We start from the raw sequence: 27,196 nt of genomic DNA on the forward strand, positions 1-27,196 counted from the left end.
TGCCTGTGTTGCAGAGTGATACCAACAATGCATGCTTACAAGATGCATCTATGTAACACTGCACAAGGCAACGAAATAGACATCATAAATTCTCTCTGGGATCAAGAAATGTGCAGTTGCTGTTGTTTGTGTTTTTTAGTTGTGCTCAAACAGAAAAAGTGTACACATAAAAAGAACAGATTACATTGCATGTTGCATGATTATTTTGTGTAAACTGCGTTCACCGTGTAACTTATCCACCCACTTCAATCTTCAAGTTCAAAGGCAAGCGCTGCGGGTAAGGTTAGATTATTATAAGCGATCTTGTAATATTATGAAGGTATGAGGCACCTGCCTAAATGATATGTCCTGCTCCTGTCTAGCCACAGTTGTCCAAAGGCAACTTGACAGCATGGCCCCACAGACAGGCCCAAGATTAATGATTTGTGACAGCTTCAACGAGCCAGGATATGAACAGTCATCCTGCAGCCATTACATAAGTACAAACAGCTGTTGTTTCGGCAGAGGCTGTGATTTCTTACTGTAGCTGCTCCACATAGAACTGTGGCGGGAGAAGGGACCCCTGTCACATACAAATAGGCTGAACAATATTGTGGGGCAGCAGGGTTTACGGAGCAAGTGGCTGCATCACTGGTTGCAATTTCAATAGAGAAGGACTTTTCGATGTAGTCATTCTTCCTCTGGTCCCAAAATACTGAGACTGAGATATCTGAGGCATATGTGAAAACAAGTAATTCGGTTTATTTGGTTCATACTGATGGCTTTGAGCATTCATGCCAATTCCTGTTGTGCAATTATAACAGACTCAGTTATGTTTGGCGCTAATTCTCCTGCTCAGGCTATGTTGTGATTAGCATAGGCATGAATGGAGCTAGACTAAACCTAGTCGGAGAATATAGTGAAAGGCCTGCGATTATATACAACATTATTTCTTTTCTGTTTCATTCTGAGAACATTGCCTTGTTCTGTAACAATAGGATTGAGATAGTCCCATTGTAATGAAAGCCTATTTTCAAACCTAGTGAATGTATGCAACATGACGAACCACTTTGTTTTAGAAGACAAAAGAGAGACTTGGCCTTGGCATGTGCTTTCTGATACAGTCTGCTTGCTATTTCTAACTCTTTTCTTTCTAGATCACCCTAAAGGGGCATGCAGAGGAGCTTTGACTAGATGAAAACAGTTTAGAGTTTGCTTCGCACGGAAGGCCAGGTTGAATCCTTTTGTATGACCATCTAATCTGGTTTGTTAAACCACCAGTAATCATGAGCTGTTATTCATGCTATTATATTACAGAAAAATACAATTTTTCTTTAACAAAATGTTCTGTTGCTACATTGTAATGATACATTATTATACAGATTAATTTACTTTTTCCAGGAAGGCTACACATTCTAGAAAAATTGTGTTTAAAAAAAGGCACCACATTCAACTTTTGTACAGTTCTACATCATATTTGCAAAATGTCATTGCATGTCTGCATGCACTGTCCTTGCTTAGGATTCAGCAGATGGAACCATGGGATGGAGGTTATCAGCCATCCCATTCCCCTCTGGACTGTAATTCGTTGTCGACAATGTGCTATGGACCCTAAAGGCCTGCCATCTGCTTACTTTTGCTCCTTCCAAAGGTGAGAAATTTCAAACTCCCACCTGGTTGATGTTTTAGCCATCAGGCCACCTCATGACTAGTGCCAATTACATGTCATGTAATAAATATGATACTTGTTTTCAATAAAGTAACTCTGGAATGTAAGTTGACAGAATACTATTTGCCCTTAAAATCTCTGTGTATTCTGATTGGTACAAGTATTTATTTCCTCTTTTTGAGGTTTTCTGAAAATTCAAAACCTATAAAAGGAACTAAACACACGCACTCCATTAACAATGACCCCCCTTCCCCCAATATAATACTAACAAGAATTCTAAGTTGGGGTTTTTTGCCTCCTTTTTGAGTTAACTCTTGATCTAAGCAGAAAACAGAGCAGTGACTTAACAGATACACTGTGTCCCAAGGGTGTCTTTATACTTAAATATTGAGCTCTTATCCTAAGCTTCCTGCATAACACTCTATACATCATCAAATTGATCCAATAAGGAAGATTTAAGCCTTAGCTCCGATACAGATCTCTCATTCTAAGGTCAGTTACTGGGAGCCAAAGGTCACAGGTCACCTGCCTCCTCACACCTGCCCTTGATGTATCCCCAGCACAACTCCCTGAGGATCCAAGTGATTCCTATTCTGCTGATGAGTTAAATCTGCTTGAGCCACAGAAATCCACAGGATTTCCATTGGCCTTGTCTGCTGCTGTGTAGGACAGCAATCGTACTTCTTAGCTACATCAATCAATAACTACACAACATGGGCACAGCATGTTGCTGCTGATGCACGACGTTCTAAGTTTGTCCAGCAAACCAAAGTTAATCCTGCAAAAACTCAAGGTAATTCATCATCAGATGGATTATACTGGGAAACTTTGACTCTGCATAGACACATAAATTCCTCAGGAGGCATAATCTTTTTACACTAAATCACTCATTCCCTTGATGCATAGATAGAGGGAGTGGTGAACTGTGAAACCATACAGTATGATGCAGGGTTGCTAAGTATAGTGCATGCAGCCCATAGAAGTTGTGGACAGAAGGTATCCCCTGGGCGCTCAGAGAAATGCTATGTATGAAATGGAGCGGCAAACTTCCTCTTTTTTGAAATGAGGCATTATGTATGCATCTGAGGATGTTTGTTAAAAACCCTTGTCTGCTGTCAGGCTTCACCTCCTTTCCTAAGCTCATAGAAGGAAACGTAAGCTGTTTACAAATGCAGTATGACAGGATGGATACTGCTAACTTAAGTTTTGATGTCAAAACCTGTTACTGACATTTAACAAGAAGAAAAAGCAAGTCAGAGCCTGAAAAAAGCCCAACTGACATGTGGATGAAAATAATGCTTAAATCTGGAAGTGCTACAATGTATTTGTTCAGAGTAAACAAAGCTTGTGCTAAGTTGTGATCCCATACTATTTTTATTTAGTGATATAAGCTTCTAATTATTCAGTGGAATGGAAATAATTATCTCTAGAGAATAATAATGACTTATATTAGAAATAATAAGATTGTCTTTATGTGTGGGCAGACTGTATGTTACACTTTAGAGTCCTGCTATAATTCGTTGCCACAAATACCACTGTTTCTTTATGTTTTTTATCCACCTATAGCAGAATGTATACAGGAAGAATATTGAGTTTGGTGAGAAAGGCTTTGGGCTGTTTTGAGTTCAACTGGGAATAGATTTTTTTCAAGGGCAGTGTGCAATCATGGAGCTGTGTTATTCCCTATGATTGCCAGACCACTGGCAAAATGTGCAAACACATACACACACATGCACATACACACACACACACACACACACATAGATGTGCACATGGCATCACTGTGTGAAAATGTGACTTCAAAACATCAACAAAATATTCAGAGGGAAGATCAGAGTGCAGAGACATCACACATCCAAGTCCAGGTGATATTACCATTTTTGTGCATCATTCTGCTCTTCTCTATGGCCCAACAGTTGTGGCCCATGCACTATGGATTAGCTAAATCTGTTGTCAAGGCAACATGATAGATAAAAACAACAACAACAACAACAACAAAAAACAAAAAACAAAATTAAGAGGCTTTTACAGCTAAAAAAAAAACTTCTCGATATGAAGCTCAGAAAAAGAGGTCACTGTAAAATCAAACAGAGCAACTGGAGTATGGAGACAGATTAATAGATTCAGTGTGTTGTTTCAAAATGAAATAGAGCAATACAATTTTGAGAAATCAGAAACCTTTTGATACAAGCTAGCATACAACATTCATTTGACTGTCCCATGCAAAAACAAACACAGGTGTACTTACTGTAAAATTCAGGATTTATGCTTTGCACTGGAGTGAACTGTGCTCATTGATAAAACTTAGCTCCATTTGGCAATGCTAAAAAAACACTCAACTTCAATTTCTGCTGGAAAAGCTACATTTCAACTTTTCAATTAAGAGCGGCTTTGGCTCAGGTGAAGAAAAAAAAGTGCTTTGTCCACCAGGATGGTGATTCAATCCGCAGCTCATCCACTTTGCATATTGAAGTGTCCTTGGGCATTATACAAAAGCCAAAAATTGCACTTATGTCACTGGTGTGTGTGTGACAAAAAATGAACTCTATGTTTAGCTTTGTGTGATTGTGGCTTGTAGAGGAAAGGAATATCTGAGTGTCTGATGAAACTCGAGAAAACGCCACACAAATTCCATCTGTTTATCTTACATGACATGTGTTGTACTCTGCTGCAATTGTCAGAATAACTCATCTTGATAAGTTACAGTTTTTTGTAATTTTTTAAATTTTCTCCAACTTTGTGATTTGTGCCTGTATATATTTTGATTGCCCGTAGTGCTTTGGAGGGGGTTTTAAATAATGAAAGGGAAATAACTTCAAAGAGATTAACTCATCAGCTTTGGATAATAATGAAACAATGAGGTAGCACATTGTTTTCTTTTCCTTTCACGGCCGCTGTATTAGAAATCAGAAAAGAACATGTAGAGTGATTTCATTATGTTTTTGTCTCGCTAGCTGTCTTTCACTGCCATTTCTAATTTTTTATTTTTTAGCACTCTTTTGTTAGAAGGAATAATTCAGTTCAAGGGCAGTTTACTAGCACCCACTCAACCACGGTTGATCTTCCATCACTGCCAGCAGCAGTGAAAAGCCAGTGAAGAAGTCAAGGAAGATCACGAGCCTTACTGCAAAGAAAAAATATTTGTTTTCCCTTTTGACTTTGGTATTCAGAAAGTCAGCGAGCACCTTATGAGGACCAAGCATTATTAGAGAATCATACAAATGTGCCTGGACTGTGAGTGTAGTATGACTTCAAGCTTGTTAAAGGGGCCTGGTCAAGTTATGTCAGATTTTAACAGCCATTCGCACAGATTGGCCTCGCTGGCATTCTGAAGGCCCATAAAGCCTGATTCATCACCCCTATCACTTGCAGAGGGCATGCTGAAGGCAGGGAAAGAGCAGCTCTCAGGTATGCTAAAGTCATTCATGATGGAATCTGTCAACTCTACAAATGGCTCCCTTTCACCCTGCTGCCTAGTGCATTTTATCAGCAGAAAGAGTCGGTGACAGAAACTCTATTGAACTCTGACTGTCTCTCCACACATATTATTTTGTTCCTTTGAGAAACATTTGTATTAGGACAGTGTTAGATTATCAGTCAAATTTGGGCCTGAGAATAATAATAAGAGCTAAGTAGGTAATACTTGTCAGAACCCCGAGTCTCATTGTTTGCCAGTAGTATCCCTGCTTGGCTCTTCTTTTTCACCTTCCCCCTAGTAACCATAATTATATTGGGAAATTCTATTTGTTGCAAGGCTGCTGACAACCCTTGAGAATGGAAAATACAATTTAATAATTTGCTGCTGCCGACACATCTTCAAGCACAGCAGGATTCAGGGGCAGAAGACAACGGGAGGGCTTTAGAAGCATTATGGATGCTATTGGATCATTTTTTGAGTGACAGATAACAAGCTTGGAGGCCCAGGGAAGTTCTCCCTAGATGAATATAGTCTGCTTTGTGCCAGTTAACAGATATGTTTATTCTTGTCACTAAAAACAGTGAAAATGTGGAAATAAAATTGATTATCCACACTATTTTCATTGTATTTGCTGAATCAATAACTGTTTTTTCTTTGTATGTATCAAATATTTATCATTCATTCTTTCCCTTAGAAGCTATTCTGTCCCAGATTGTAACCACAAATGTGCTAATACGTAACCCAAATATATGTGCCATTGATATCAAGGATGAATGCAATTTTTTTTTGTGGTGGAAAATTGAGTATCGGAGTGTGGATCTTGGCATACCAGCTGCTGGGCTGCCTCCTTACATTCTGTTTCCCTCCACTAGTCCAATTTCATATTGATGAGCTCTGCAGCAATTCAAATTGCATGTCTTCTTTAAACATTTAACTAGCAAAGAGAGCAATCACAGTCTTTGCTCAAATCCTGCCTCTGTTGAAAAATGCAAATGCTACTGCTGTGAAAGAAAAATCAGAAACTAGGTAAGCTACCTGAAGAAGTTCAGATTTTCCACTTAATAAAAACTGGCTTTGTCTTACATGCATAACCCAGGCTGTGTGTTTAGCCAATTCACATGATGGATCCTTTGTAATTCACCTTCCAATAAAAATCAATAGTAATACTGATTTGTAACTTCACCATTTGTTTCAAAATAAAATTGCAACTTGCTCCCAAGGATTTGCCGTGGTGCATATGCACTGCTGAAAGGATAATAACTGTATATATATTTATAAAAAAGCCTTTGTCTAATATTTGTGGAATCCATGGATATGTTGACAGTGTTTTAGAACAAAAAGTCTTCCCTGTACCATCCCGAGACCACAATTGATATTTTGGGGTTTAAGCTAAGGTTTGCATGAATTATTTAAAAGAAATGTAGAAACACTGCATTGCCACAAGATTGGATAACAAAATATTACTACTCCATGACTACTTAAAAACGACAACAACAACAACTAAGAACAAAAATCAAGAACAAAGGGCTCTCTCTGCATTATTCTGATGATATAACAGCAGTATGCTAAATGTGTCACATGCCTAAAACTAAATGAGTTCAAATTACAACACTAGCTGGCCTGAGAAAGTGAAGCTCACACAGTGCTGTTGCTTTTGAGGTAAAACTACACTTGAAACACACTTGGATCAGTGTGAGCAGTAACAGGAGCAAAACATATGGAGGAAAATACACTTGTGAAATAACCTAAATGGTTGGGTCCATTTTTTTTTCATCCTTGGCTTTTATAATGCTGATTCTAGTTGCTCCCAAGAATGCTGCTTAAAAATGATAATCCAGGGAAGGAAGGGAGGATCTCCACAGACCTGCCTCAAGCCTGCTTCCAAAACTATTAAGAAATATTATGCATCCTTCCAAAGACACCAGCCTCACTCTGCCTCTCACACACGTTTCCTCCTTTATTCTTTCTGACAAACAAGTGTTGGAACAAAAATGTAAGTACCTGCAAAATACCAGATCATAAGAAATGGTTTTTGTGGGTGTGCGACCGATTTTCAAATATTCAAATGTTTTCAGCCACCCTTTCTTATTTTGAAACATACACCAAAATACAGAAATACATAAAAAAAAAAAAACACAGTTTGGACAATTCGGATGAACTTGAAAGTCAAAATTTACTATGATTACCTTTATTCTTCAACACAGCTTGACCTTTCTCTTTAGCAGTGTTCTTGTAATTTCTTTAAGTAGTCTTCAGAAATAGTTATCCAGGCTTCTTGAAGGACATTCCAAAGCTCTGCTTTGGATATTGGCTCCGTTTTTTGTTCCGTTTTCTGTCAAGATGTTGGCATCTGTGAGTTGGAGAGGCCAATCCGTGACTGATAGTGTTCTACTATTTGTTTTTCTACTCATGTATGCTTTTACTGCATTGGTAGCGTGTTTGGGATCACTGTCATGCTGAAAAATGAAGCCATTGCCAATCAGATGCTTTCCAGATGGTATTGCATGGTGGATCAAAATCTGATGGTACTTTTCTGCATTCATAATCCTATCAATTTTAACAACATCCCTGAAACTGCTAGCTGAAATGCAGCCCTAAAACTGTGACTGTCTTGCGGTGCCTCCACAGTATTTCACAGACGGCTGCAGAAACTCACTGTTGTACCTCTCTCCTGACCTCCTCTGTATATGCTGACAATGATTTGAACCAAACATTTAAATATGGATTTTTCACACCATGAGACCTATCTTGCAAGATAGGCAATACCCAACAAACTTTCAAGACCTTTAAAAAGAACTATTGTTAAGGCCCATTTAAAATTGCAAGACAATCTGGCTCCCTCGAAGCAAAATATAAATAAATGAATGCTGGCTCAAGCCTTTTGTACAGTACTGTTTCCACATTTTTTTTAAATAAGTATTCGAATGTCTTTTTTATGTTACTGTATGTATTCTGCTATTAAAAATACAATGGTGTTAGTATAACACAAAAAGTCTCCACTTTAAACACAGGAAGCCTGATTAAGTGCAAATATTTAAAAGATTTTACAAGAGTTGCTCTGCATCTGGATGAACCTAGCAAAATTTGAAACTACAATTACGCATTTACTACACAAACAAACCAAATCCTAAAACAGCACATAGAAGATATTTGGTTGCATGCCTTTCAGCTTTATATCGACTGTAATTGTGCCACTGGCAAACTGGGGGACTGCTAAAATACATGTAGGAAACAGTTTATACTCAGAGTGTTTTGCAGATAACCAGGGGTGGTGCCAATGTGGCATAGTGTAGAAACTGCCAGGAGTTGTCACCCCGCGTGAATATTTCTAATAATAATCTAATCTAACAATCTTACTATTGAGAGATCCACTGGATGTGCACTTCATTTACATTCGACTGTAAACAACAAGTTGCATTAAATTGTCTTAAAAGTTTAGGTGCATACTTTTTTAAGTTGTCTTAAAAATGTATGACCTTATGGGTACTCGGAGGCCTGTGATGTGCAGTATTTCTACATGAAGAAATTGTAAATTTATTAATTTGAATATCTGGTATGAATATCTACTATAATACGTGGTCTATGAAACTATGAGCTATGGTGACCACAAGGAAGTTTTTTGAAAGCTTTTTCATCTAGTAACAGCCAGCCACCTCCAGCAACCACTCACCAACTGATTTGAGGATACGCATTTTTCACACAGGACTAGTTGGTGCCAGGGGGATCACCAGCCAGCTAATATAATATAACATAATATAATATAACATAATATAATATAATATAATATAATATAATATAATATAATAAGTGTATTGGATTTAGTGGCTAAGTTAAAGAAGAAAAAACTAACTTCTGTAAAACATGGAAGGACAGAGGGAGTCCACATGGTGGTCTCTTGGAAGAGAACTCACTCCCATGTAGATATAAAGCATTCACTGAAAGATAATAAAAACATGGCAAGTCTAAATATTCCATTTTAATCACTAGATGTCCATAATTCCAACAGAAAGGGAAGAGCACCGTCTTGCCCTGTATTATCAGTAATTTGTGGATTTAGTTGGTCAGTATGGGTTTTAGTTTAGTTTAAACACACTGCTTTGTCAATATCCATCATTGCTGAAACCCTTATAGCGCACGCAGTGTTCAACGACTCCTTTAATGACGGTCTCTCTTGTGGCATATATGTCAATTTGTCTGGTGATTTATTTGTTGGCTGACTGGCCTGGTATCACCTAACTCATTCAGGTAGACAGAGTGTGTATGTGTGCGTGTGAGTCACAGTGGGAAAAAGAATGAGAGAGAGCGAGAGCGAATGAGAGAGACAGCCTATGCAATGCAATCATACTTGGCCTGCATCCACTCACGTTGTAATGGGAAAAGCAGTGTGCAAGCAAAACTCTCATGAGAAAACAGGGAAAGATGAGAAAATAAGTGGGTCAAGCACTAGGCGTGAGGGGCAGGATTGGCAAAGAGGACACCAGTGAAATCAATGCACATCTCAAGGCTTGCTTTGGTGGGATATCGAACACCAGAGAAGTGTACTGTGGTGGTAAACGATGGGCTAAAAGCTGTAGGTGCCCTGTCTGAGTTTGATTATCTCGTTCCCAAGGTATTCGTCGTCATCATATCTTGCGAGATAAGTATCATAATAGTTGTGTATTTTTGCTGTTACAGTAAATGCTACCCAAATTGTTAGCCATTATAACTCTTGTCTCCTGAGATAGAAGCAATGATACTTCACGGGCATCCTGGTGTTAAAGAAGCTAATTGTTTCTGTCAGTCCCTGAGCAAACACGAACCGGCCTTCACAGCATTTACCAGGGACATTCAAATACAAATGGCAAACAAACAATACTCACAAAAACCAATACAGTTTTAACATTTGACCTTAACCTTCATACATTTGCATTTCCACATTCTAATTTGACACATTTCAGATTTGTATTAATGAAAATTGGTCTTTCAGAGAAAACTTGGCAAGATACGTGCCCATTAGTGAGTTAGGAGCTGCAGCACAATGATCAGTTTTTATTAAAATAAATAATATCAGTTTAGACTCTCCATTACAAACACAAGGTGAAGGGAACCGATCTAAGAATATACAAATAAAAACAATCAATGGAATTCAAAAAAACATGTTTTACAAGGTCAACATGTTATCTGACAGATTTGTCAATATTCAACAATTCAAATTCTCTTTCTATTCTACATATTTGGAGAGAAGAAATAATCATTTCATGATTTCAAACTGAATCAAATAAAAATTAAAGCTAATAAGAGTCAAAGCCCTTACATTTTAGAGCAATATAATCCCATTAATGTTATCAAAATGAAATCTGCTTTGATTATTTTCAGGTTTTTAAGAAGCCTTTGATGAACATGGTTTGCCATAAAGAAAAGATGTTTACAGGCTGAGACGTCGTAGCTGAGGTGAGCCCATGACTGACTCAGGGGAATGGAGTTAGCTGAGTAATGTTTGCAATAAAATCAGGCTGTAAATAGAATAGAAGCTTTTGATTTTTATGTATACGGACTACTCCAGGTTGAAAGGCTTTAAGTACCGGAACTGCTGACTAGTTTTCTGAGCTCAAAAAGTCAAAATTATGGAGTGCATGCTTAGCACACGTGAACATAAACTAGATCGGTGCAAATTTGAACCAGATTAAGGGTCCAAATTGAAACTTACAGTTTTGTGGTACACATGCAGCAATGTTCAGTTCTCTGAACTGCTCTAGGTATCTCAGTTTGAGTAACCTCACTGTTGTTTTTATTTATTTTTTGACACGCTGAAACCTTTTTAGGCTGTTGGCTCCCATTATCTGGGATGTTGCTGCGGTGAATCCGAAAGTGCTCTGTCAAAACAGTAGCCCTAAAACAGGTAGCTTTTATCTATAAAGGGAATCAACATATGGAATCCGTTACACACACAGCACAAAACTGACTGAAATTGGGGCTCTTTCAGAATACAAAATAGAACACTTTCCAGGGTCTGTCTCTGTCTCTCCTTTCCCCCCACCTTCAGCAGTGCGCTATAAATGTTCTGTGCTTGAAATTTACTGTTCATGTATTCTCACCCACCATTAACACAATGGGGCATTCATACCCTTAAGCTTCTCCAAAATTGACAGAAAAAAATAAAAAGCAAAACAAGAGTCCTCAGGTGTGAATTTCGCTGTCACATCTCCATTATTTTTTGAATCAATATGATTTCTTCTTTTTTGGTAAGCATTTTCATTTCATATAAATCACCACAGGTCTAGATTGGCGAAGGAAAAAAAAAATCTCATTTACAAATTGTGTCCTCGTTTGTTAGTGGCACAGCACCTCAATTACCCAGTGAGCAGGTTTTTATTTATTCATGCAGACAAAGTCACGTATTCATGAGGATTAACCCAAAACTCGCTCATAGACTGGCAGGCACAGATTGCATATTTTACCATATGAGCAATAGCTGACGCATTTACCCTCAAAAGATTGAGACAAAGCATGAGAGAGGCAGACCAGAGAGAGCTTTTGGGTCACTGCATGGTCAGTTTCACTAACTTTATTCTGATTTGTGTTTTCAAGAATATATAAAAGGGTAATGTATTGTGAATAATATTGTATGTGTGCAGTGGAGAGCGTTCTTGCTCGGGAGAAGCGAAAGAGCATATGGAGCAGGAAACAAAAATAGGAAACTGAGTAATAGTTTGTTTTTGTAACGCTACTTTTTTGTTTTCTCCGCAATATGAGTATGTGACGCTCTGAAAAACAGTTTCAAATGAAATGTTGCCTGAAGAGGTCCAAATCCAGCATTTACATCCACATTCATGAACAAGATGGGAAACAAAATAAACAATGTACGAATCGGTTCCCGTAAGTAAAAAAAAAAGTCATACAGTAATACACTGAATGTCAGCAAAATGCATTCCCTTCAGATCAAATGTACTCTCTCCGGAAAATATCAAATCATCCTAATAGCCAAATTTCTCTTCAGAAATTGTTAGGGAAATCCTCTGTCCCCTGTCATATTACCCACATTTATCAGGATGCAGCATAGCCATTAAGTCTGGAGGTTTATCAAATTATCTGCTTGCAGAATGGCCGAAAAGGGACACATTACAACCAGTCGACTTTGTCTGAGCTGCTGCAAAGCAATATTCCGGGATGCTGCAGCAACCAAAAGCAAATTATGGTGAACATAACACAGAGTTCAGTGGAGCGTTAACAGAATGGATGGCCCTATCCTGATTTTCTATCTGTTGGGACAGATGTCGCTAAGTCCCCGTGACTCGTGAGGTGGACGGCCCTGTAAGCAATGGCAGATGCTCCAAAGGTAAGACAGATGGATTTTGCCAGGGTTCTATGGCAGTATGCGCATTTTTCACTTGGAAGAAAATTAACAGTAATAACTGCAATGTCTAGTTTGAAATGATGAGGAAAGAAACTCTTAATGTCCTCCATTTAAAATAACATATGCCATACTATTCAGACAGACCCTTGCAAATATGGCCATTAATAGTATGGGCCAAGTAAAATATAGTTAAAGCCAAGAACGTGTTTTGAATAACCAGCAGCCAGAACTTTATAAACTTAAAAACACAACTTGTAAAAGACAGGGCAAGAAACCTGTATGGAAGTGTAACGTGTTGGCTTTGGTTTGTCTGAAACTGTGAGTACAAAGTGTAACAAACATACATATGCTGTTCTGAAAAATCAGTGATAAGGGATAAGGCAAGAAAAGGCATCCCTTCACTAATTATGTGTCCAGTTGTCTTTCTTATCTGCATTTGTTGACAGTATAAGTGGGCCTGTGGGTGTATATCAGCGCCTGCTCGAGAGCACACAGGCATGTGTCTGCTGCACATGTGAATGTGTGTGTGTGTGTGCTTGTTATATTCAAATCCTGGCTGCTGCACACAAGTCGCCCAAACCCAGTATTTCACAAACACCATGCCTTCTAATACGCTGCAATATCAAGCATCTATTGTTGGATAATTGCCACTGATGGAGAAAAAAAAAAGACCAATATTTCATTCTGCACAATCTGTGGTAAACTGAAATCAATGAGGCCGAGTACTGTGATTAAAATGTGATCGGATCACTGACGACCAACAATGACAACAAACACGAAACAGAGCTCCTTTTTTGAACAGACAAAGCTGCTCAGTGGTTTAAATTTTGTCCACTGTGACCAGGATAATGGCAACCTATTGATCGCTTTTGGCATTTACGCTGAAACTCTAACTTTCTAAGCGGTTCACGTTAATTTTTAAAAGATATCGTGACGTTACGTGAGACCTGTTTTGTGTGGAGGGGAGACTGGGGGACTTTTTGTTTTGCTCGAGTTTTGGACTGATCTCGTGTTGGGCAGCTCTGCTTTTTGTTTGATCTCCTGCAGCAGGAGAATCACACTGAAGAAAGATCTACAAGGGAGGTTTTCAAAGACCCTTAGGTTGTCGATGCTAGTGCTTTGTGTTCGACCTCTCTGTTCTTAACTGTAGTTGTGTAACGTGGGAGGTTTGTTCAGCTAGATGCCGATCAAGGTGTATTCCTATGTATGTGCTTCTGTAGGAATGCTTTATATATATGCTTGGCATATAAAGGGTCTGCATGCGCTGTGTCTCTCTGGACAACAAGGGTGATTAATAAAGAAACAAAACAACAAATAAGATGTTCATTTTATTTTTTTAATTTTTTTATTTTTTTTAAGCCTTAAGAGTGATGAAGCTGAACTTCAGAAAAGAGCAGATTTTATATGTCCTTCCTCACAGGACTTTCTCTTTTACTCTCTGCCAATTCATTAACTTGAAGAATTGAGAAATATTGTCTTGCGTGGTCTCAAAGATCTTCTTAACAAAATTCCAGGGCCACTAAACTGCACTTTCATTTTCTGTACGACTAAAATGTTCCCAAATTGACAGTTGCTGACTACCTTTTGCTTTTACTCTTCGTGTTTGCTTTCCTTCATCTCAAACATTTTAGTGTTTGTGCTTTTCTTCTGCATTATATGTTTAGAAAACTGTAACTATAATTAGACGCTTCAAGGCAACAACAGCTTAAAAGAGGGCTTTTAGTGATCAAATGTCTCAAGTTCTTCAGGGATGAATTCAGCCTTTTATTCAAGAAGTTAAGGTGCAAGAGAGGGCTTTCCATGGTGCATTATATGGAACTGTATTCGCTCAATCATCCATTATACCACATGAAATGAAAGTCAGCATGAGACCCCATGGCACCTCTGTCCACACCACCATGTGTTGTATTAAGGGTGTATTATAGCACGGACCAGTGGGTCCCAGATGCGACAGCAGGACTGATCATCAATTATTATACCTCACTGGATCAAAATGAGCATTTCTGCTCATTCCAACATCCCCAGCGCTGGCCTGTGGTGGCTAAGCTGAGGCTTAATGCACCTCCAACCCCCCATCCCCTCTACAGGCTCAGCAACACCAGCAATAGCCCTCGTGGAGGCAGTGGGACATGCCTCAAGACAGCATCTGCCTCCCCTTGGTGACCTGCCGAGTTAAGCCAACTGAAGAATCAAGGGCACACTTGCAGAGGTCCCCGATTTTATCATAACAAAGACATTGCTGCTGCTAGTGCCTGTAACTAGCTTCAGGAGATGTTTCAGTCTATTTCTGCTAATACTATGAACTCACTCTCTCTAACGTTGCCTTTCTTTCACCCAGTATTTTCTTCTCTCTCTTACCATTCTGTCTGAAATGAACACCGAGGGATACATCCAAAGAACCGCATTTATGTCAGTAAATACTTCGGATACGCTGTTTACAGTAAAAGAATATTTTAGAACTTTGAAGAGTGTTGAGATGTCTAAATGGAAAATAAAATAAAAGGGTGTCTTGTTTTTCAGCAACCACTGGTGTTATGTTTTGCTGTTTTAGCCTGAATATCTAATAAATGGAATAATAATCCAGAGAAGTAGTACAATTTCCAAAAAATCCTGGAAATTGTCAATATTATTTTTTCTTTTTAAATTAGTCAGTATGACAGATGTTTGACGCTTGAAATCCAGTGGGACATCTGGCTGAATAGAATAAGGACAAATCAATGCAATCATGCAGGTGTCAGGGGGAAATGGGGACAACAGCACACAGTCTGTCTGCTTGCTCGCAGGAGCTTCTGGCAAGTATTTTGTGCACCAGGTCTGCTTCTGCATGCATGGAGTGGCAGACTGCTCACGAGTGCTACATTGCCTTGAGGTCCCCACAGATGCCTCACAAAGAGCACGGGCAGAAGTGCAGCACAAACTTGTGAGGGTGGATGTGATGAATGCCTCAGCTTTCTTGCAGCATAGAGTACACAACAATCAGGTTTATGTGTTCAGTGTCAAGCCTCCTTGAACTCCACTGTCATTTTCTGTTAGGCCGAACATGTCCTGGAGGGCCTAGCTGAAGATCAACCCCCTTGTCCTATCTGAAAACCTCACTCTCTTTCTTCTCTCTTTTTTCTTGCACTCATTCAGTACAACTTCTTCCGTCGTTTCTCACCACACTCTGACTCCATGCATCAGTATTACCAGCATGTGAGGGGTTCCACATCTCCATGAATACCAATTTATCAACCAGTCGGTGTATACATTGATTGAGTGTGGTTAGGTTCCATATAATGCAGAGTGGAGTAATCCCAAGCATGCTTGTGCATTCAACACCCGGATTAAACGATTGTGTTAATTCAGAACACAATTTCAAAACATACTGTAACCTGTATTCTTTACCATATAGAAATATATTTTTATTATATTTCAGCCAACTCGATAAAAAGCTTGTAACTTCATCAGAAATCAGTTGGGTATGTATGTGTATGAGTACTGTTAAGCATGAAATTTATTGCAGTTTTATGCTTGTGCTTGTGAAATTAATGATTTCACAGAAAAATATTGCATTTCTTGTGAATGACACATTTTAGCAGAAATATGCTAATACGTGAAATATAGACAGATGGCATCATAGTTGTAGCCGTCTGTCATCATATCATTGATGTCATTGCTGCAATGCTGAAGCTATCACTGTAAATTGAATCTAATCAAAACTGCAGTTAATCTCATAGCGCTTTCGTATTGGAAAATAAGGCAGAGAAAAGCCGCAATATAATTTTACTTTAGTCACAGCAGGCTGTTCTTCAAGTAAATATCTGCTTAATGTTCATTTTTCTCATCTGTCAGAACACTTCTATTATTCAGCTTCCCCTGATGTGTAAATAATTGTGCTCTTTTTAGGACAATGAAGCTTTAAGACGTCTTTGCCATATGCTTCTAGCCCGCTATTGGTGTACTGCATGCAGAGTATCCGGACAACCCAGGTCAATGACATTAAAGGCTGAGAGAGTTGGTGAAAATACAACTCATGCGATGCTGTGGTCTGCTCAGCCTTCAGGAGACATATTGATGCACAGTTATTTTGGTCAATAAGTCCTTCTGAGCAGAGGCCATCCTTATCCTTGAGACCGACTGCATGTGAAAAATGAGAATGGGATGAGACCATGCATTTTAATATGCCGCAATATCTTAAAGGAAGGGACGCGGAGAAAGAAGGAGAGGTGTGCTGTGTGGGAAGAGAAAAAATGCCATGCGCTTTTCACAGGGGAAGCAACACCCACAATTATTTATTGTAATTTCAATGAGAACCGGGAGTATTGTAGAGACGGTTGGCCGGTGGTATGGCATGCGGCGTAATTCAGAAATGGTGATCGTGCTTGTGTGCGGCACCACACTTTGCCAAGGTGATTAGCAACATACAACTTATCTATCGAGATAATAAATCACAGAGTAATTCGCTCACTTACTTCCTACTGCTAAGTAGCATCTGTACATGTGTATAATAATTTGCACATCGTAAGTGATTTAAGGGTGGTGAAAGGTGAGCCAAGGGCATGACCCCCCCCACCCAAAAAAACCCCCAAATTTCAATGCTAAATAACTGTCAGCTGGTGGTCTTTTCATGGCGTCTAATCATGGTTGAAAAATAGTTCAAAAATGAAAGCTCCTAAGGAATTCTGTGTTCAATTTTTTTTTCCTACTATATCTTTAATCATTAAAATAAAGGTTACTTTCGGCTGGTCTCTTATTCACAAGGGGTCACCACAGCAGGTAGCTCCACATGTTAGATTTAGCAGATTTTTAAGGCATGACCTTCTAAACTCAAAGGGATTTGTCTTTCCTTCCAGAACAGAAATGGGATCTTCAGATTTTTTTGTGAACAATACTAAAACTAAATAGCCAAAATGAAAAGAAAAAAAAAAACTTGGTAGAATCAATGAAAAGGAAAAAGAGAAAACACAACTGCAAAAGTGTAAGTCGAACGTGAACACTCTTGTCATTGGGTTCAGCACTTTTCCTATGAGCTCTTTGTGTTTAAATAATAGCAATCCCGAGCTTATCCTGCTTTTGTTTCCCGACATTATGGACAGAGAGGGGCTAATCATAAGAGTTGCTGTTAATTACTGTGCAACAAATGAAATAGAATTTATATGTAAAAAACTATAAATGGCATGAAATTATTGTTTATTTGTATTAAAAGAATATTAAAAGACTCTAAACTTTGTGCAACCAGTTTGTAGTACTAACCCTATTAGCTGTTGTTTAAAAATATAAATAAATAAATAAATAAAACAAAGGCTAAAACACGTCATTTCTTCCTTGCAGTATTTCTCACTTTGTAAGAAAAGGTCTGATTTGACCTGTGATGTGACGATTTTGACCATAGAAATGACGTCAAATATTTCAACGATGTTTGCTGGGACAGTTCTGGTCTTCCTATCAGTTTCCCATCAAAGAGCAGTAGCTAATCCATCTTGCTTTGTTTTATTTATTTATTTATTTATTTATTTTTTAATCAGACAGAACACGGTTTTGAGACCCAAGAAGTTAAATTTCACTGGCCAGACACTGCTTACCTATGTTTTAGTGACTGGATATGTAAATATTATTTTCTGTAGTCAAAGCAGAGGTGCTAAAACAGTGCAGCCAGCATGCCAATTTGAACTGAATGTAGCGTTGGTTGCACAATCAAATGCTGCAGGTTGGTGCAGAGGTGATATTATTTTTCACTTTTACATCTTTCCCTTTTTTTTTTTAACGTCATCTACATTTGGGATTTTTGTGAAAGCTATCTGTATCTAATTAAATTGAATAAAATATTAGCAAATCCATATTTTATAGCTTCCCATGTTTTCCTCTTGCTTCTGTAGGGACTCAGAGGTTCTTGCTCTACAGTCAGGTGTAACCTCAGGTCATCATACTTGAAGGAGAGATCTTAGGAAATGTTTGGAGCTTTGTGGGATCCAAATGTGTGATGAGGTTTTCTTCCAAATTTAAAAATTCATCTTGGTTATTGTCTGAGGAGCTCTGACCAGAAGCTCAAGACAAGGCTTAGTGGTTGTTTATTTCCAACCAGACTAAAATATATGACTATAAAAACCTACAGCTAATCGCACCATGCATATGCCAGACACCATTATCATCAAATACATAGCTCGCAGATTTTTTTACTTCAAGTGTGTTGTTTTTGCTTTTGATGATTCATGTTTGATAATACTGAGACCAAATCAGCTATGGAATCGAGGACTCACAACACTCACCTCTTTCAAACACAATATTTTACAGGTTTTATATGCAGCCTGAGCCATATTCCAGTTTGGGAATCACAGAGTCAGTGAAATGGAACAAAGTGGATTGCTGGCTGGGGCCTTTGAGCGGCTATCCTTGTTTGAAGTCTCTCTCCAGCCCTGCCGAGTTCAGAATACATTGTCCAGAGATACGATCAAACTTGGCAGCTATTGATTCCTTCCCAAATCAGACATAAGACATACTGAACATGTTAAGAACTTTCAAATACGTATTTTAATTGTGTACGTCTTTCAAAAACCCACTCGTATCACAGTGCTGCTGAGTCAGTTTGAAAAAGGAGCTTTTGGACAGTCAGACACTGTATCATGCCAATATTTTTATTTTTCTCTCAAAAATTTCATTCTGAGGACGCTCATGCATAAATGTGCAAGAAGACGAGCCTTCCTTGTGTCACTGTGACAAATATAATGTTCTTTTTCTTTGTTTGTTTCTTTTTTTTTGGTGATCTAGTTAAAATAATACTAAGTGTATGTTGGTTCTGAACCGCTCCAAAGCCCTGGAGCTCAATGAGTGTAAACCAGTCATGATCACTTTTGTTTTACTTTCGCTTTATATCACTCTCCCTCTTTGCCTTCCTCCCCTGACAACCAGGCTGTTTTTGTTTTTCTAGGTAGAGTTTCCACAGTAACTCCTTTTGTTTCACCATCCACCATTTCAGCTACCTGGGGAAAGCTACCAATAGGTACTGGGGGAAAAAATCCACTCTCCTCTACCTATTTGGGTTGCACAACTGTGCCTCACATTTTCCCTGCGTATGTTGATACATAGTGGCAGACAGAATAGTGGAAAAAAAGGCTTATGGGGAACCAACCTAAAAGGGGATGGTCTCATGATTCTATAGCCACTACATTGTGCAATTAGCATTTATTTCATAGTGAAATTAAACATTTAAAAAAAAAAAAAAAAGCTGCCTATTGCCTTTTTCACAGATGCTGAAATAAAAGTATCAAAGGATCCAATAATAACACAAACATTTTTTTCATTTAAAACAGAAATATAATCCCCTACAATAGTTGAAAAAGGTACATTTATCCACATAAAGCACATAATAGTTAGGACTTCAAGTCAGTGGTGTACTAAAAATATATCTACCTAATATCTTGTGGATAATATGCAGTTAGTTTGCAGCTCTCAGCCCTAATAACATGCTCAACTTTCAATATGTAGAGCTGTTAAAATGTCTTAAATCTACAACTGCCACTCTCGAGATCTTTCATGGTAAGATCTGTCTGATTGCACCAGAAAGCTCCTGTCTCAACTTCACAGAAGACTTTGGCAGGCCAAGAAAGAACAGGCCCTAATACTGTGGAAAAGGAGGTTTCTAACATGACACTTTTCAGCTGTTTGAAGGAGGGTGGAGAGAGATTTCTGTGAGCTGAGTTGACTCCTCCAGATCAATAGCTCGTCTCTTTCTCTCTCCAAGACAACTGGTGTGGCATTTGAACCAGATAAAACAAGGGTTCCCCTCCACCTCACCTCTGACAACTGAGCACTTCCACCAAATCCCAGTTGGATGAGAAGGATACAGATGAGTCCATTTAAATCCCCTTTCCAACTCAGTTCTAGACCCCCAGTGATCAGAAAATGCAGGAAAAAGCACCTAAAATCATCTTGAAAGGAAAGGTCCAATCTATGTAGGTTAATATTCACTGTTGCTTCATTTAGCTCTGTTGCAGGCCCACTGGGGCAGCTGTAAAAAAGTTCTGGGAGCCAGAAGGCACAAAGGCTTTTATTTATTTATATCGTGGAGAAATATATAGCAGGAAGCAAACTGGTGCAAATGATGTGAAAGAAAAACTAGTCTGAAGAAGTTATCTTGCAGATTGTGGGATAACTGCAAGAGAAGGAATAGGCTGCATTACCATTTTATGTGCGGTATGAATTAAATATACACACTGCTGCCAGAATAAGTCAGATAACATGACAATATGTAAGGTAATCCTTCTTCCCATCCTTCAACCACCAGCGATGTACCCTTAAGCAAGGCACTTGGTTCTTAATTACTCCTGTGAAGCTGCTCATTTGTCAGCAGCAGATGATGAGATGGGCCGGCAAAAGTAAAAGGTTGCATTGGCAGCTAAAGTAAGTGTGGCATTGCTATCAAAGAGAATGCCTGCTCAGCCAACCTTGCACATAAAAGCTGAAAAAAAAAAAAACTACTCTTACAACAGTTCATCATCTTTCTAACCTGTGGTCAGCCAATTATCTGGCTCTTGCTACAATATTGGACTTTTAACTCTCTGAACAAGGGTCCTCTTCTCCCTTGCATGTCAGCTTAGTCTTTCCCCCTGGTCGCTCATGACATTGTAACACTAATTACAGCTAATTGTTCTATGCTGAATGGATTTAGTCACATTGCAAATGATATGCCATTGGTCAGTGTCACAATGTTTCCACAGAAAAAAATTCAATGGGGAATGGAAATTTGCACAAATGAATGTAATTAAGAAGCACATTCATTACTTCTAATTGCATATGAGAACCCTCAAAGTGAAACCGAGATCCGGCTCATATGAATAATTAATGCAGCTAACTGTACTGAACACTGTAATGTTGCTGCTGTCACATAATGATGTGCTAAACTATTGCTTTTAATGATAAACTGTAGTGTTATACTTTTTCGTAATGCACAGTCCCAATCACCCACAAACTTTTTTTTTTCCTCATTAAATCCCTTTATTTGCTGGCAGATTGTGTCTAGACAGTTGAATTCCAATCTCAGCACAAGCGAATGGGCGGCCAGACATACTGAGTAGAGTTGGAGGTTAGAGAAGTATTAAAAATTCAAGTGGTACCAACGTGTTTGGCACACTAGATCAAGTCAAGTGGCCTTTTCCAAAGACAAGAAAAGGGCAGTTGTAAATCAGCCAACTGGAAACTCAGTCTGAGAGCCATTATGAAAATTTTGGACCTACAGAAATCAAAGAGTTGAGAATGTAACCCCCCAGAAAGTATGAACTTTGCAAGCCTTTAATCAGATTATTTGTCTGCTGGTATCACAGGAATTATAGAATGTGCCATAAAAGACCCCCCAAAAATGTTAAAGTAAACATCACACAAAAAATAATGATTGAAATCTCTGATTTGATGAGTAATTACCTTTTTTTTTTTTAGATTTATACAGAATGCATTGCAGCACATTCAGAACTGTAATCTTATTACATTTGCAGTATTTAAAAAGGATTGGCTTATTTTAATAGCAGATTTAGATCTTAGACAGACAAGGTGTAAGCTGGTCATTTGAAAGCCATATGCCACAGATTAAGATACGGCACTGTGCTGTGCAGATATTTCATGTTCCTTCCAGAGGCTAATGCACTTCGTCGGAACTGCCTTTGCTGAGCTGCTTGTAAGTGGGCAAAAGTACAAGCTCCTAAATCCCTCAACTCCAACAACAGGAGAAAGAAATAAGTATATTACAAATCATCCAGAGAACAAAATTGTGTATTGTTTGAAAAATGTGAGGGATTTAGACTCAGGGATTTGCTCCCACTTTGCCCCATTTTGTCTGAGGGCTTAGCACTGATCGCTGCTCGCGACATGATGATTCCCATCATTCTTCAAAAGCCTTTCAGGTCGTCATTAGTACAACATCTGCTTAACGGCACAGGTTACCACAAAAAAAGTAAGGCAGATAAAAAGTGAGGTTAAAAATTAACACAGGATTGAAATATTTCAGTGTCCACACAGGTTGACAGATCAAGAGTATGCTCACGCTACCCACAAACAAATCCACATCACAATGTCATTGCCAAGGTGGGTTACATTTTTCATCAAGTGGATACTTTTAGTATTCCAGTTTCAAACACCAAGACACCGTCTGAGTGAACGCGGGTAGTTTTGTACCGGAAAGCTCAAAGTCACTAGAGGGAATGTCGACTGAAACAGTGGTGTAGATGCCAAAGCAAAGAATTACATGTATGTCCCATTTTGAACTATTCACCATGTTTAATTGTTCTGCTTGTATAGTTTTGCACTTGCCAGCTGTTTGACGTATACAGCTCTGACATAAAAACGTACGTGCAAATGATGTTAATTAGGACTTTTTATATATTTGTCGAGACAGAAGAAGAACTAACAAAATCTTCGAAATAATGTGTGACAAGAGAGGCGACAGCTTAAGACTGATGGCGGGGTGGTGAAATAAGCCTGGAGGGGGAGGCAAGAACCCATAAAATGAACAGCCGCCTTACTCATAAATAATAGAAACATAAAATGTCATATGAACTTTATATCAAGAGAGGGTGGTCTAATAAAGATGCAGGTTTAAAGAGGAGTTGAGAAATTCATTGTCATAAGAAGGCCACATGGCTTGCCTTTGGCACAGACAATTATTCAGAGCAAGTTGACATTCAGGTTCTAGCTGAAGCACCTTTAAGAAACAACACTGCTTTTGACTCTCGAAATTCTCTCGTTCTACTGTTGCTCGGGTCTTTCAATCTCTCAGCTCTGTTTCTCACTTTTCACTTGGAGTCATTCCATCTCCTCTCTCCTCTTTACACTTTTCCTTGTTCTTTCTGCTTTACAAATTGAGACGACACGATAAGAGATTGCCACTGCCATGCCAGCCTGGTGCTCATTGATAAAACCATATCTAATCCATCTTAGGCCCCCCTCTGTCACCAACACACTCATCTCTGAGACAGTCAACGTGCACAGGATCCATCTCTCTTTTTTTGAACTGAGCTGCACAGAGTCAGAGTTTATCTGACTTAACTTCTGAAAGAAGAAAATGGAGCTCGATGAGTCAGGTGAATTTCACTCTGCCTTGAAATGATGTGCAAGTGTGTTGTGTGTTGAATCGGTAGCATCCAAAAGCAAATGAAAAAGACTCTTGGTTTTAGGTGGAAATGCATGGTTTATGAAAGATCTATTTTATAGGAATTAAAATGAGATTTTCCTGTAATTTCCTCGAGCCTGTAAACTCATCAAGGTTCTGCTAAATTACACAAGATGCATATTAATCAAATCGCTTTATATGGCTTGCACATTAGCTTTGAAAATGATCCATTCTCCTCTTACCTGCCTTTACTATTTATCTGTTAGAACAATATTGACTTTAATACAGTATTACGCGTGGCTTTGTGGTCAAATAACTAGAAATAACTTTTCTAATATCCAACTACTTATATTAGACTCCGATACGGCACTCACTAGGATTTTTCATGCAGCAATTTGTAAAAGTACACATGCATTTATTACATTAGTATGGTCTTCTGTCTAAAGCTAAGACACTTCAACAAATATTACCCCAGAGGGAAAGTGGGTAATAAGTGGAGTATTTGAGCAAGTTTATGAAGTATGAGATGTTTATGTCTCTGTATATTAATGGAATCATGAGCAATTGCCTCACTATTCGAATGAATCACATATGAATCACTACTGTCAACATGGTGAATACATTATAGAGAACAGCTGGGGAAGGAGATGTGCTGCATGCATTTATAAACACGCATGTGTACAGATGTGTGAAAACTGTTTTTTTAAACGTACAAAAATGTCTTGTTATAACTTCACAATCTTGCCATGAACAGAAGGCCATCACCACAATGTCGCCCATTTTGTTTAATATCTAACACAAGCGTTCACAATCACACTCACACTGACACCCAGGCCCCAAACCTGTCAGCCCAGATGCTGGGGAGGCACCAGGGACTCTTGTCTCACTTACAACAATGACACAATGGCTTTACTGCATGTAGGTGTATACAAAGAAATCTATGTTTCAGTGTTCTTTGGATTTTATATGCTGCATAGGAAAAAAAAAAAACAGTCTCACATTTTGACAGAAAACTGAAAATCAACAGAGTGAAGATCTACACCAGTCCTGTCTGAAATATACGATGGAGGGTTGCATCCAGAAAATAAAATGTGATTCACCCGGATTCACTGGGACCCACAATAGCCTTGTTCATGCTGTCTTGTCATATATGGCAAAATAATTTCAGCAGCATCTCTGGTATGCTGCTTGTGTAAAGACTTTCGATCTACACTGACACTGATGAAAAAACCCAGAGTTTTTTTGTTTTGTTTTGGTTTTTTTCTACACTGTCTTAAGGACGTTTCTTTTTCCATCTGGAACTTGTTTGAGCAACTATTAAAATGTATATGCATGAGGAAGGAGTTGTGTATCCCTGTGTTTAAAAAGGCTTGTTTTATGGAAAACAGCAGTGGGCAGTAAGCCATGGAGTGACAGCTGTCTTGTGAATCATTAAAATACAATTTGGCAACACAGTTAAAACTTCAGAGGAATAATTCCCATTACGTTGTACAGCTTAACACTGGACAACAGTTAAAAAAAATTAACCTTACAAAATAAATTTTAAGTAGCAAACACACTATTGTGCAAATTACATCCTTTTTATTTTATTCTGCTTTCCCATGACAGAATCACTGCTTGTGTTTTTCTTTTTTTTTAATGAAACCAATTTACTTGCATATTTTAAAATGACTGAGATGGTGTTTGGTTTAATCTGTATAAAGAAAACTGTCAAATATAACACACTAAGAATGAGTACGTAGCGAAATATTGGATTTTTTTTTGCTTGCTTAAAGAATGAACTCACAAAAACAACATGCATAGCTAGTTGTTTTTGGGGGTTTTTTTGTACAAAAATGGCCGCTGGTTTAGTGTTTGCAAAGCTGTGTTGTTACAATTACAATCACAGCTGTAATCTCAGTAAATAATTGTACTGTTTTAAAACACAGATGGCCACTTGTAAATTATGCTGTCAGCCTCACAAAGCACAAACAATAATAAAAATGAAAAACATAAAAGAAAGGATTTGCCTGCTGTCAGATCTAGCAAAAATATACTACTCACTGGATTCAGGGTCTGAGTTTCCATCTCCCTCGGTCCGGCTGTTAGGTGATGTTTGCTCATAGTACTCCTCTTGGGGGAAGCTAAGGGGAAGAGGCTGGGTGGTACTGGCAGTGATGCTAGGCTCCGGGTCTCCAAGCCCGCTGTCACTGCAACTCTCCTGGGAACCGTCTGGAAGATGGAACGTCACACGGCGCTGGGTCTGAGGCACACCAGAAGATAAGAAATGTTTATATGAGAAACGCTTCTGTCCTGTTAATATGAACATCATGATCATCATACTACTACTACTAATAATAATAATAATACAGAAACCTACATTATTATAGTGACTGTAAGCAGTTTAAGAGGTAAGGGGTGAACTTTTTTTTTTAAATTTGTAGTTACTCTCATACTAAAGACAGACCTAGACAGCAGATCTTTTAAGTCCATCCTGGATCAGACTTGCTCCACATTCCTCAGCAACAAACACCCTGTCACCATTTTATGGTTCTCCTCTCACTCATCACAGCTTAACACAAACAGCCCTTGTTATTAGACCCAGTCGTCTGGCTCAAACAATCTGGCCTTTGTCAAAGCGTCTCAGGTCCTTACGCTTCCTCATTCTCCCCGGTCCCGCATTTTGACGACAACAGCTCACTCTTTACTTAAATCGCATAAATCCCAGACCCTGACATGTGCTGCTGTTAGGAGATAACCTATATGATTGTTTCACCTGTGAGTGGTCATAAACAATGGGCTGATTGCTGAATGAATAAAACCCACTGTATCGGTCCAGGTTTTGAAATATCCTCCTCTAAGATTTTTACCTTCACCCCATTGCAAGGATGAATGAAATCTCAGTTTTTGTTTTGACTATAGAGAGACTACAGAGTTGAGAAATTACATTGAAATATTGGCAGCAATGCTTCATTCTAGAAGTAGTGTTAAAGGTACTCTTTATAATCCATAGAACAGAGTGAACTGTTTTCTTTTTTTAAAGACTGTTTTATTCAGCAGTGAGGAGTTCCTATGAATACTTCAAAGTGAGATCTGTCTGGAAAAACAAGGACATTTCTTCTACAGAAAAACACTGTTTAATCTTTTAAAATATATCAAAGCTTTGAGCACCACAATCAAAATTCTTCTCACAGCCATTGTGCTGGGGTGAGGGCAGAAATCTCAAAACTATGTGTATGGTGTTAACCGCAACACTTACTTGAGATTTTTTTTTCTTCTTTGACTGAAGGGGCAAACAGAATAAAAGGCTTTAGTGATTCACTAAACCAGTGTTATCATCAATTGAAACTGTGATTGTTGAGTCCTGTTTCTTCTATTTCTATTTCTTCTATACAAATACAGACCAGACCATTTCATATCAAGATGTTGATTCAATTAACCTTAACCTTTACAACTTAACCTTAACATGTAAGTAGGGTAAGGCTCATGGGTGAGCTTGGTGTTTAACTAATTATCATTTACACTGTAGGCTTTAGGTCATAGATATTTTACAGTATCAGAGACTAGTTTGTTCCAGTACCAGTAAAATTACACAATACTCAGTAGCCATTTTTTTCCAACTATCGAAAAAAAACAACAACACATCACTACTTAGACATAAAATCTTTTATTATAAAGTAATTTAAAGACACCAACAAGGTGGTGACAAACTTGTTACTTAAAACGTTAACATGATACTTTGTT

The 27,196-nt window shown here is 38.4% G+C and overlaps 1 protein-coding gene across 1 annotated transcript in view; it reads right to left on the bottom strand.

Annotated features, from left to right (window-relative positions):
• The window catches only part of pcdh11 (protocadherin 11), a 134,788-nt gene that overhangs the window by 19,185 nt on the left and 88,407 nt on the right, over positions 1-27,196 (bottom strand). Inside the window, exon 6 of the mRNA XM_040015351.1 lies at positions 25,517-25,715. Within this exon, the coding sequence (XP_039871285.1) occupies positions 25,517-25,715 (199 nt within the window). The remainder of the gene's footprint in view (positions 1-25,516; positions 25,716-27,196) is intronic.

The sequence above is a fragment of the Simochromis diagramma genome, unplaced genomic scaffold, assembly GCF_900408965.1.
Source record: "Simochromis diagramma unplaced genomic scaffold, fSimDia1.1 OVJJ01000685.1, whole genome shotgun sequence".
NCBI classification, from domain to species: domain Eukaryota; kingdom Metazoa; phylum Chordata; class Actinopteri; order Cichliformes; family Cichlidae; genus Simochromis; species Simochromis diagramma.